The sequence below is a fragment of the Aquarana catesbeiana genome, linkage group LG02, assembly GCF_042186555.1.
Source record: "Aquarana catesbeiana isolate 2022-GZ linkage group LG02, ASM4218655v1, whole genome shotgun sequence".
In the NCBI taxonomy this organism is placed as follows: Eukaryota; Metazoa; Chordata; class Amphibia; order Anura; family Ranidae; genus Aquarana; species Aquarana catesbeiana.
In genome coordinates, this window is record NC_133325.1 from 658,267,241 (window position 1) to 658,280,880 (window position 13,640).

The window sequence follows — 13,640 nt, forward strand, 5'->3', positions numbered from 1 at the left end:
TGAAAGTGAAAAAAAAAAACAATTTATGTTCTCCACAGAAAAGTAATAGAGGGTAAATCTTTTCTCAGAGACCCTAGTTCTGGCGAACTGGGAGTCCCCCGGAGGATTCCCTTAATTTGCAGGGATTTCCTTTCACTTCCTGTTTGGCTATGGGACAGGAAGTGAAGGGAAGTCTTCCCAATGGCCTCAGATTACACAAAATAAACTGACACACAGGTTAAAACCCTCCTTGACTCTATCCAAAATGAAAGTTTTGCCTATACAATAGTTCTATTTTAATACTTGGCTTAAAGCTTTTATGATTTTTATTAAAAAAAATGGAAGTCCTGCCTTTTTATCTTAGGACTGTCACCTGGTTTTAACTGATGGACATTTCCATCAGGTTACCAGTACAGACCTTAGATCAGCAGCAACCTTGTCCAGGGTCCACAGCTTTTTCTCCCTAGACCCAATGAAGAAAGTTTTTACTTGTAAATCAGGAGACCTAATAGATGAGAGAAACGTGTGTGTAAAATGCATACAGAGATTTATTTTGTGTATTCGGAGTTGCTGATTCCCGGTAGTAAAGCCAACGATATGGCTGACAGTCTCAGGCATTTAATCTTCACAAATAAGTCAACAATTGCAGCTCCCATATGCCTTTCCTGATTCCTTTAAGGTTTTATATCCATTAATTTGGTCCTTATCTTCCAGATACGTCGGAGTAAGCCAGCTTCTCGGCGCCAGAACCAGGAGCTCCAAAAGTGTGAAGAGATTTTATGTAAACTTATAAAGTACCGTTTCAGCTGGCCTTTCAGGTGAGTGCACGAACTGTAACTTGGTTTTAAGGGGGGGGGGAGACGACACAGGCTCAGTATGTTAGAGCTTTGTGAGACCACTCACATGCGCCATAGCCTTTATCTGGGGGCACGAAGATTCGGGTCGTATGCGAATACAGTCACTCCCACTTGCCGGGACCGCACACATGCGTGCGTACACCCAGCTTATTTAAGCTATGCAGGCCAAGCATGTGGTGCTTCCAGAAGGCAGCTATGGGACACAGAGCAGGCTCTGAACAGACACTTGCAGTGGTTCATTTTTCCTTACCCAGGTCACGTGAGTCACCAGGTGTTGCTTGGCAGGCTAAAGGTGTTTAGCAGGATTGTTGCATAGGGGCTTGGTGAGCCCTATTAAAGGGTCTACCTTCTGAGGTGTTTTAACTACACCTAAGTACTCTGTTTGCGGCATTGAATGTCTTCCAATAAGAGGAGTGGGACTAACGCCATAGGGAAGGGCACACTTATGTCATCAGTAGTTTCTGATGAACCTTGTTGTATCCCCTGAAAGTGCCTACAGTCAACGCTGCTGCTTCACCCTTTATCACTAAGGATGAACTGTCCTTAGCTGGGTTAGAGCACAGGATTGCGTGACAGATCCCCCTCCCTGGAGTCTCCTAGTCTGAAGCAGGAATGGGTTGGGGATGGGGAAGAGCTGAAAGCTCAGGATTCGGTGGAGTGCCTGGCAGATGAGTCTGCTTCCGAGCAATCTGGACAAGATATCCAGTCGATGTCTGCCTCAGTCGCAGAGGCTTTTGATCCTGACTCTGACTGAAATGGTTCGGTCTGCCTTTAAGTTGCCTCTTGCAGAGGTGACTGAGCCCCCCCCTAGTCCTCTTTGGGATCTGAGACCTTTTCAGGTTGCAGACTTTCCCGCTACACCCCCTGTTGGAACACGCGGCGTATGCTGATTGGGAACATCCTGACAGGACTTTTTTTGCCTCCTAAAAGCTTTTCCCTTTTTATATCCCATGGATGAAAAGTTCGTCAAAAAATGGAGCATGCCAGCCGTAGATGCAGCAGACTCTTCCTTAAACAAGAACTTAATTTGTCCGGTAGATAACGCACAGGGCTTGAAAGACCCCACTCCATTGGGTGGGGGGGGGGGGGGGCTGCTGCACTTTGCAGACATTTGGAAAACTACAATTCAGGACGAGTGGGTTACCTCAATTGTATCTCGTGGTTGCAAGCTGCAGTTACGGGGGGGGTTCCTCAGATGTTTTTAAGATCCAGTGTTCCCTCGTATCCTCCAAAAAAAAAAAAACGTATTGTTTCAGGCACTACATCTAGTGCAAAGGTCTCAAACTGGTGGCCCTCCAGCTGTTGCAAAACTACAAGTCCCATGAGGCATTGCAAAGCTGACAGTCACAAGCATGACTCCCACAGGCAGAGGCATGATGGGACTTGTAGTTTCGCAACAGCTGGAGGGCCGCTAGTTTGAGACCCCTGATCTAGTGCATCAAGGAGTGATTGTAGAGGTTCCTGTATTCGGAAGGGGCACAGGGTTTTACTCAAACCTGTTTACGGTTCAGAAACCAAACTGGGACACAAGACCCATTTTGGACCTAAGGTCCCTGAACAAGTATCTATTGATACAGTCCTTTTGGATAGTCTGTCCGCCTAGTAGTAACCTCACTCCAGAGGGGAGACTTTTTAGCCTCCATCGATATAAAGGACGCATACTTACACATGCCTATCTTTCAGCCTCATCGGAGGTTCCTATGTTTTGCAGTAGAGGAACGTCACTGGGTGTTCACTAAGGTCCTAGCACCAGTACTGGGTCTTTTAAGGGCCCAAGGGATCCTGGTGCTTGGGTATCTGGACGACCTCCTGCTCAGATCAGTCCGCACAGGCTCTAGAACAGAGCATAATATACACAGTGAGGTATTTTGAAAAGCTTAGGCTGGATAAAATAAATAACGAAAAGTCAGCCTTGAGACCAGCTCAAAGTTTAAGATATTTAGGTCTGATTCTAAACACTGTCCAAGCAAGAGTATTCTTGCCACCCATAAGGATCTGTGCCCTGAAGGAGCAGGTGCGTCAGATAAGGGGCACCAGACAACCCTCCATTCGGCTCTGTACGAGTCTTCTAGGGAGTATGGTATCCACCGAGGCAGTGCCCAGTTCCATTCCAGTCCTTTACAACAAGACCATCTTGTCTGCTTGGAACAGAGGAAGAAAAGCCCTGGATTATCCAATGTGCTCATCTCCTTAGGCATGCTTAAGCCTAAACTGGTGGTTGCAGGATCAGAACCTGTGAAAGGGAAAATCCTTTCTCCTGGTAACAGATGCCAGCCTCTCAGGCTGGGGAGCGACCCTAGACAGGCTCTCACAGCTCAGGGTAAATGGTCAGAACAGACCCTGCCTATCAACGTCCTAGAAATACAGGCAGTATGTCTGGCCCTACGTTCCTGAACGGTGGCGCTTCAGGAATGCCCCATCAAGGTTCAGCCCGACGATGCCACGGCAATGGCCTATATAAACCACCAAGGCGGTACCAAGAGTCGTTCAGCTCTGAAGTGAACTACATACTAGCCTGGGCATAGGGACATGTGCCAATGATATCGGCAGTCCATATCCCGGGAATAGAGAACTGGAAGGCAGATTATCTCAGCCGCCAGCAGATCTGCCCGGGGGGATGGTCCCTACACCCAGAGGTGTTCCAGGAAATTTGCCAACGTTGGGGATTGCCAGAGGTTGACCTACTGGCATCCAGGTTCAACAAGCTACAGCAGTTTGTGTGTCGAACAAGAAATCCTCTAGCAATTGGAGTAGATGCTCTGATAGTTCCATGGAGCCAGTACTCCCTGGTTTATGCTTTCCCTCCGATCCCTCTCCTTCCACATTTGTTGTGCAGGATTCCGAGGCCTGGCCCAGAAGACCCCGGTTCCCGGAGATTGTGAGACTGACGATAGACGGGCCATGGACCCTTCCACGTCGCCCCGATCTACTGTCTCAAGGTCCTATATTCCACCACAATTTAGTCTCTAAATTTGACGTCATGGTTATTGAAGCCAGGGTGTTAAAGAATAGTAGCTTCTCGGGACCAGTGGTTTCTACTGTAGTGAATTCTAGAAAGGCTGTCACTAGGAAGATTTATCATAAGGTCTGGAAGACTTGTATTGCTTGGTGTGAAGCCAGAAAATTCTCTCTCTCTCCTACAGTCACCTGTGGAAATCAAATTGGCTTTGAATACAATCAGAGGTCAGGTTTCGGCCCTAGCAGTATTCTTCCAAAGGCCTTTAGCCTCCCATTCATTTATCCGAACCTTTATGTAAGGGGCAACTCGCTTGCTTCCCCATATTAGGTCACCTATGTGTCCTTGGGACTTGAACTTGGTGCTGTCTGTTTACAGAAACAACCATTTAAACCTATTAAGGAAATTCCATTAGACTTGCTGCCACGCAAGATAGCCTTCCTGATGGCTATCACCTCTGCTAGAAGGGTGTTGGTGTTGGCGGCCCTTTCATGCAGGGAACCATACTTAATCCTTCACCATGACAGTCGTGTTACGACCTGTTCCATCCTTTTTGCCAAAGGTGGTGTCGGCCTTTAATTTAAATCAGGATAATTTTTTTTTTTTTTTTTTTTTTTTCTAAAAGGACCCAAGAAGCTTCCATTGCCAATTGGGTCAATTGGTCATTCAGGCCTACGGTCTGAAACAAACATAAAGCTCCTCCCTTTAGGGTGAGAACTTGTACTACCAGGGGTGTCAGAACTTCCTGGGCTTTTCTTCCACAGGTATCTGTGGCTCAGATTTTTAAGGCTGCCACCTTGTCTTCAGTGCATACGTTCACAAAATTTTATCAAGTGGATGTTCAAGCAGTCAAGGATTCAGCTTTCAGCCTCGGTGTACTGCAGGCTGCCATATAAGTTCTGATTGCTATTGTTTGGCAGGGTGTTTCCCTCCCCTCAAGGCTATTGCTCTGGGATGTCCCAGCAGGTAATGAATATTAGCCTGTGTCCCATGATGTATGAAAAAGTTAATAGGATTTTTACGTCATACTTGCCTGTAAAATCCTTTGAGTACATCATGGGACAGAGATCCCTCCCCTCTTAGTACTTCTTGTATATGAGGGGTTATATAGGGGATCACTTCCTGTCTGAAGACCTTTTGGTCTTCCTGTGTCCATTCACCTAATGGAGTATAAACCAGCAGGTATTGTATATTGGCCTGACTCTGTGTCCCATGATGTACTCAGAAGGATTTTACAAATAAGTACAACGTAAAAATCCTATTTTTTGTGGTATTTGATCACCACTGGGGTTTTATTTTTTGCGCTACAAATAAAGACCGAAAATTTTGAATAAGTTTTTTTTTTTTTTTTTTTTTTTTTTTTTTTTTTTTTTTTTCGTTTGTTACAAAACTTTGTGAATAAGTACGTTTTCTCCTTCACTGATAAGCACTGATGAAGCAGTTCTGATTGGCCCTGGTGGGCATTCTTCCAGGGGGGCTGCACTGATGATCAGCGCAGACAAGCAGCTCAGACTTTATAAAAAAAAAAAATAGGGCATTTTTCAACTCGTATAGGTATCGTTTTTAGCTGGTTAGTGGGCATGAATGAGGGAGAGAGTGGGCTGTCATTTACCGCTGTGTATACACCCACATGTAATAGGTAGGTAGGAAATGCTCAGAATAGAAACTCTGAACTGAGCATGTGCAGAGCTGCCAACACTGCTTTGCAAAATCCCTAGCTGAATTGGGGACATGAATAGAAGGTGGAGATAGAACAGCAGGATCAACTAGGTTTTTTGCAAAATACAGAAAACGAATCTCATATGAACAGCATGTAATACAGTATTTGATTTATGATTTGGGTTTAGTGACACTTTAAAGGGCATATGTGGACTTTTTATAGCAGACCCAAAGATCAATTAAAGAACGCTTGCACACATTAACTCCGCTATAAAATCTGCATTGGCTTTATGTTTTCGTTGCTTTTCAGGGAGCCAGTCAATACAGATGAGGATGAAAACTATTTGAAAGTGGTAACAACCCCTATGGACTTCCAGACCATGCAAAGCAAGTGTTCCTGTGGCAACTATCAGACCGTTCAGGAGTTCGTAAATGACCTGAAGCTTGTATTTGGAAATGCTGAGCTGTACTACGAGTCAGAATCCCAGCAATTATCCTGTTTAGAGAAAACAGAGCAGTGTGCACGGGACCTCCTCATTAAACACCTTCCAGGACACATGTACCAGAGAAGACATCGTAAGCGTCAGGCTCCTGAACCGGAACCAGAAAGCAATGGCAGGGGACGCAAGCGAAAGAAATTAGGAAATGAATAAAAAGGAGGGAGGATGGGAGACAGGGGTTTGAGAGAGGGTCATGGGGACAGAACTGGAAGTTTACCCTTATGTTAGAGACCAAACATGCTTTATCAGGATTATATCAATCTTGACTGAGAGGCCCCTTAAATATTTGGACGTGTGGCTGTTTTGTTTTTCCTTTTTTTTTTTTTTTTTTTTTTTTTTTTTTTTTTTTTTTTTCCTTTCTCTCACCTTCCCAATTCCTTTTTTTTTTTTTTTCTTTTTTCCCCCTACATTGGATGTGTGCTGCAGCCAAGAGTACATTTATAGTGTAGTATTTATTAAATTAGCGTGATCCTACTACACTCAACTGCTGCTGCCCAATGATTTAGTGGCGGTAATGCTGCACACACTCCTGTCAAGGCACTTAATGGTGTTCAGCCAGGGAAGGACTTAAAGTGACATTCAGTGTTGTGGACTCTACAAGAAGTGACCTCTGAAACTCCTGCACCACTGGCAGAGTTTATAACGTCCACTCTCCAGGACTTAGGAAGAATTATGTTTTAAGGGATGTCAGAAATCCTGCACCCTACTGTGTTTAGAAGATATATTTCAATTGCTCCTTTAAATGTGCCCCAAATGCATAAACACAACAGGGAGGTACCTCTGAAGCTGGAATAAAACTTTAAAAAGAGAAAAAAAAAAAAACTCACCAGCACCTCCAACTTTGCCTGCCTCTATACAAATGCTACCAGCAAGGACTGACAGAATGGAAGATGACCTATGATCCCTTTCCTCAAAGAAGGATTTTTCTTTTAATTTTTAAAATCTTCCTGTCTGCCGACACAGGTATCCAACGTCACTTTTTTGTGCATTTTTTTGTACTGACTTTTTCCCTTTTTCTAGGTATTAAATGTTTGCTTGTGATCTTGTATAAAGGGAGACTTTGTCTGGGTTTGGCACATGTACAGTACAATTTATATGAAACAAGTGTTTGCCTTTATTATTATTAAAAGAGAAGGAACCACACACGTCTGTTTAATGTTGCTGGTTTTCTTGTTTTTGGCGCAATCAGAATACGCCGATTGTGTTTTTTTTTGTTTTTTTTAAACTGTGCAGTAGTCATAGATGACAACTCACAATGTCACTGCTGGGCAGCAAAAGAGGTTGTCACTGTGAACAAGTAAAAAATAAAGCACTCAAAGTAAAAAAGCTCCCTGGACATGGGCACCCTGTCAGCTGTTTTAACCTTCTATGCTGGGTTCACACAATATACAATTTTCTGTAGATTTTTTTTTTTTTTTTTTTTCCCCTTCAGATTTACCAAATCATATAATGAGAGGTCAAATCTTAAGAGTTTCAATTTGTATGCAATCAGGCAGACCCTTACACTTTGTGGTTTTTGGTAAATCTAAAGGAATTCTGACAAGTTGTATAGTGTGTATGGGGTCCTAAAGTGCTTTCTGAGAGCTAGCACCATTATTTGCAGATTGTTTTTTTTTAGCTAGAAATGTTTTCCATGGAAACGTCTGCATTGGTTTTCCTTTAACCACTTGCCAGTCTGGCCATAGACAAAAGACGTCCTTATGGGTGGAGCAATATGCCATAGCCCCCCAGTATTTTATTCAGCCGGTGATTCTCTAACTGATAAGTGGTCCGAGTGGTGGAATCTCCACTGAATCACTTTTAGAAGTAACCCCGGTGCTTCTTGGTGGTTCTCAGGCTTACCTGGATGATCTGTAGCCCTGAGAGCCAATCTGGCGGTTGCGGCAGATTGGCACTCAGGGCTACAGAATGCTTAACATTGTAGAGAAGAGATTAGGGGCCCTATTGACCCCAGATCTCTGAGTGGTCACTGCTTATTTCTATCACAAGGTATGTTTACATTCCTTGTGATAAAAGTAATCAATTTTTTTTTTATTTTTAAAGGGAAAGTGTTTTTTTTTTTTTTTAAGCACCCTCATGCTTGCACGCAGTTCTGAACACATACGTAGGTTACGCCCACATTTAAACTGCGTATGAATGTGGCACGTGAGGCATCGCCGCAATATTTCTAGCACTAGAAATCCACTAACTTTAAACTGGTAACATATAGAAAAGTGTTGCCCTTGGAGATGAAGTACTGTAGTTTGCTGCCTTTCCACAAGCATTTGTAGTTTTAAAGCATGACTGGGTATCTATTGGTGTAACAGCTTTCATATTTTACAAAAGAGGTTACAGTATTGGCGTTTAACACACACTTTTTTCCCCTGAACATAGGTGGGAAAATTGCGGGTGCATGTTATACGCTGACAGCGTACCTTGGAGGGGGACGAGCGCCGCCGGAAATCGCCGAGCCATGATCTCCTCTCTCCACACACACACACACACACACACACACACACACACACACACACACACACACACGCACGCAGCTGCCTCTGCCACCGGCATTGGACCAGTGTTCCGTCTATCACAGGAGCTGGTCCGATGGTGGAGCCGGCACTGTGTACGAGAGCCGAGTAAACCGATGATGGCTCAGTGATTTCCTATGAGAGATGATGAGCGCAGAACAGGCTGCAGAGATTCTCGCTGACCATTATTTTGCTTCAAAGTGTTTTTTTTTTTTTTTTTTTTAATTTACCGCTTGCCCACTGGGCACTTAAAGCGGTGTTCCACACGTTTTTTAGCTTATTAAAAGTCAGCCGCTACATGTCCCATGGTCCAGTGATGCGGGCCCCCAGAGCCTCGCACCTACCCACCCCGGCACCCGACTGTGACAGCTTTCGGCTTCATGGCTGGGCACGCACTGCGTGAGTCGCGCTGCGCTCTGCTGGTGGCCAGGCGATCTTCTGGGACATGTGACGTGTCCCAGAAGATTGCAGAGAGATTTGCGCTATGAATAAAGGCCAAAAGATTTGTAAAAAATAAAATTAAATGTTATAAAATTTTGAAAATTACTCATTTTTCTTCAAAAAATTTTGGCCAACATTTATACTGCTACATATCTTTGGTCTTTGTGAAAGTTGAGACCCGTACACATGCTTTGCTTTTTGGACGTCAATTGTGTGACAATGACTGTTCGTCCGCAAATCTTACTGTTAGCATGGTGCTTTCAACAACCGCTTTTTCACTTTTTCTTCAGACAAAAGCTGGATATGCAGACTATATAAAATTTGTCGGATGTGAACTCAATGTCTGCTTTTCGTTTCATTAGTATGGTTTTCGTACGAAAAAATCGTAAGAGCAAGACTATGCATGCTCAAACGAAAGAATACATACAAAACAATATTTTCTTTCATATCGTTAAATTCTCGTATTGTTAGTAACCTCTTCACTTCCGACATGAGACTAGCATGCCACAAAAATCAGACTTTCTGTTGTCTGAAAATCAAAGCGTGTGTACGAGGCTTTAGTCTACAAGCTCCAGTGCTAATCATAGTACATCAGGTGTGATCAATTTTCAGACAGCCTATCCCGTTTCTTGACACTAAAAAGCCAGGAAAGTACAAATACCCCCCCATGACTCCTTTTTGGAAAGGCCAAGGTCTTTAGTGAGAGGCATTGGTGAGGTTTTTTCATGTTATATTTTTTTCCCACAATTCTTTGCAAAATGAAGTGTCATGTTTTTGTTTTTTTGGGGGTTTTTTTTGTTTTGTTTTTTATGAAATTAACAGGTAATTTCTCTCACATGGCATACACATACTTACAACCACACCCCAAAACACATTCTGCTACTCCTGACTATGGAGATACCGCATATGTGAGATTTTAGGCGTCTTTTTCACACGGACTGTCCGTTCAGGTCCGCCTGTCAGTTTTTTTAGGCGGACCTGAACGGACCCTCCATAGACATCTATGGAGCGTCGGATGTCAGTAGTGACATGTCCGCTGACATCCGACCCGCTCCGATCCGAAAAAGTGTAAGGGAGGAAATGCCTACTTTTCCATCCGTTATCGGATCGGGTGATGACGGACTGTAGAGTCCCCCATAGGGGAGAGCGGCGCTCTTGACAGGTCGGACCTGTCATTTTCCTGCTCAGCGGGGATCGGCGGAGTGATCCCTGCTGAGCAAGCGGATATTCACAGGGCGGATCATCACTGATCCTCCCCATGTGAAAGAGCCCTTACACAGCCTGACCAAATTCAGAGGCCAAACATGCAGGGAGCACTGTCAGGCGTTCTAGGGACATAAATTACACACACTTCCTGACAACCTATAACACTTTGAAGGCCCTAGATAGAACACCAGGACAATGGTAGAGCTCACAAAATGACCCATTTTGGAAAGCAATAGACCCCCACATATATTCTGAGGCATAATGAGTCATTTGAACATGCCACCTTATAGGTTTACCTGTAGGGAAAAGTGGTGTAACTAGGTTTACAACCACTTTAATGTTGCGATTGGCCTCTTGGAGGCCTCCCTGACCAGTTTTCTTCTCTTCTTTACCAAGAATTGGACATCCCTCCAAAATTGATGATGTCACTGTTTTGCCATATTTTCTCCACTTGATGACTGTCTGCACTGTGTTCCATGGTATATCTAATGCCTTGGAAATGAAGATGGCCCCCACCTGGCTCCATACCATTGCAGGGTGGAAGTGACGTCAAAATGTCACTTCCGCTCATAGCTCTTAAAGGGACTTTTTTTTTTAATTGCATTTTAGTGTAAATATGAGATCTGATGTCTTTTTGACCCCAGATCTCATATTTAAGAGGTCCTGTTATGCATTTTTTTTCTATTACAAGGGATGTTTACATTCCTTTTAATATGAATAAGTGACACTTTTTTTTTTTTTTTTGCAGCTAGGTCTTCTAATCAACGTTTATTTAGTTTATAATGTAAAATCTTTATTGGACAAAATTAGTACAAGAATGGAAGTAGGATTTACAATATGAATTCTGGCTACAGGTGTATACAATCATGTTCCATTACAGCTGTCAATTACACAGTACAGCTATCAATTAACAGTACATTACAAAAATGATATTTATACGAACAACTCAATGCATTTCAACTTATTCGATCATAGTCTTCTTCAGGGGTTTTATTTTTTGGCTCTAAAGGGATATATCAAAACATCCATATGTTCAATACCTCATATTCTGTGAGCATTTGTCCATGTGATATATTAGTAAGTTCATAATTGCCACTCAGGAAATGAAACTCTACCCTATAGCCATAAATGGTTTAAAAAGATTCCAGTGGTCAAAAAAAATCTCCACACACCGTTCTCACCTCCTCAAGATGAAGCCTGGGTCCCGAGGGCTTGCAAGAAGCCATCCATGTGGACCCTCCTGGGATGGGGAAATGTACAGCACCTCTAATGTTTTACAATAATCTCAATGAATTAATGACATGGTAAAAGTGTAGTAAAATAAAAATTATCACTTTCTCCATTTGCAGTACTAGTGGAACATGCTGAGCCTGTTAATGTCCATATATACTAGTTCATTTGGAATGATATTATTGTTATTTATAGGATGCAATTTGGTTTTAGATTCAAGTATTAGTTGTTTTAAAATAGGAATCGAATTGGATTTTTTTTTTTTTTTGGTTAAGTACTATTGGAATTTCACATGTAAAATCCTAAATTGGTGTCTATTGTGATGGGGGCGGGGGGTGAAGGGTTAAGTGTATGGATTGGGTTTGGGGTGTCTCCTAGTGTGTGGGAAGTGTGTGAGTGGAAAATTATGATTCTGTGAAAGGAGTGAAAATAAGTGCAATGAGAGGAATAAGTTCATGTATATTTAAATGAATGCTAGTGTGTAAAGTGAGTGAACAAAATATGTGAAAAAAAGAGTTTAAAACTGTGTAAACCATTCTGCGTAAATAAAAAAAAAAAAAGCACAAAAATACAGTTACCTTAGCTGTTAAGGGATGTGTATGGACAAATGTTGCAATTTTAATCTGCCAACAAAGGTATGTCACTCCTGATGATGTACAGGGAAAAGTGCCATATCTATTATAAAAAAAAAAATATTACCACCATAGTATAATGTTTGGGGGTTCTAAGTAATTTTCTAGCAAAAAAAACAACCGATTTTAACTTGTAAAAAATACGTTTGCAAAAAAAAAATAGGCCTGGTCCTTAAGTGGTTAAATGATGGCAGGTGTGTACTGACTCCTATTTAACATGAGTTTGAATGTGATTGCTTAATTCTGAACACAGCTATATCCCCAGTTATTAGAGGGTTTGCACACTTATGCAACCACATTTATTTTATTTTTACTGAGCTATTGTGTTCTGACAGGGGTCAATGCTCGGACAGACCAATGTACACACGGGCAGAATGTTGGCTGTTTTTTTTTTTTTTCTTTTTTTTTAAATCCGCAAATGTCTCGACATTCTGCCCGTGTGAAAGGGGCTTTACACTGCTACAGGAGGATTAGACACCCCCCTTATACTACCAGCATGCCTCAGTTTTGTATCCTATATTAAGGAGCAGGGGGCGGGACCTGTGTTCCTCAATGGACTCCAAGAAAATAATATTACAGTGAATGCAAAAATTGTGCTCCTGCATTTAAATATACAGTAAAACCTTGGTTTGAGAGTGTTTTGCAATGTCTTGATTTATAAGTAGCGTCATGTCACAACAGAGTATAAAAGAGAAGAGAGGTGCCTCTAAGTGTAGCAGTATTGTTACATTTAATGAAGGTACATCATTTAGCAACTCACATGGTTGATGATTAGAAGAGGCACATCTAAGTATGCAGGCATCCGGGGTAAAGCTGTCTACATAGACCAACCGCCATCGACTTCATCCCTTCCACTCCCAGTCACGATTGCCGACTGACAGCGGTAAGAGCTGGCGGTGTGGAGGACAGTCTATGTGGACAACTTTACCCCGGATGCCTGCATACTTAGATGTGCCTGTTTTAATCATCAACCATGTGAGTTGCTAAATGTACCTTCATTAAATGTAGCCATATTGCTACACTAAGATGTGCCTCTCTTTTCTTTTATACGCTGTAGCTCCTGCTGGATTTTGCTTCTAATCCCCTTGTGGAGGCTTCCGTTTGTGGGTGGACATTTTATGGGTACACAACCCATCACATTGCTATAATCCTTTTTATATGGACTAGAAACTGAAGGACTTATGAATAAATGGTTGTGGAACAAATCATTTGAGTTTCCATTATTTCTTAAGGGAAGATTTTTGCATTGATTGTAAGAGTGCTTTGGATTACAAGCATGTTTCTGGAACTAATAATCCAAGGTTTTATTGTACTATTCGGGCATTCAAAAGTAGTTCAGCTGTGGGGTTAAGCAAATGTTAACAGGCCTATTAGTAGCACTCCCTATGATAGAAGCCAAAAAGTCACACCAAGTAACACAAACTGAAATTAAAGAGACCCAAAACAAAAGTGCAAAAATTGAGTGCATCAAACTGTTAGACAAAATATATAGTGCATCAAACATATGAATGCAGATACGTGTATACCAAAAAATACCAATAAATTATAATAAAGGAATCTAATAAAAAATAAAAATGTCCAATGACTTGATGAAAGTGGAAAAAAACAAAAAATCAATCCATATTGCAGAAAAGTGAACAAGGTAAAACATTAAAAGTCCAGTTATGATGATA

The 13,640-nt window shown here is 42.2% G+C and overlaps 1 protein-coding gene across 1 annotated transcript in view; it reads left to right on the forward strand.

Annotated features, from left to right (window-relative positions):
- BAZ1B (bromodomain adjacent to zinc finger domain 1B) overlaps positions 1-7,094 on the forward strand; it is a 108,520-nt gene extending 101,426 nt beyond the window's left edge. Inside the window, exons 18-19 of the mRNA XM_073616583.1 lie at positions 694-797; positions 5,762-7,094. Of these exons, the coding sequence (XP_073472684.1) occupies positions 694-797; positions 5,762-6,104 (447 nt within the window). The 3' untranslated portion in view covers positions 6,105-7,094. The remainder of the gene's footprint in view (positions 1-693; positions 798-5,761) is intronic.
- The last annotated feature ends 6,546 nt before the right edge of the window (positions 7,095-13,640 follow it).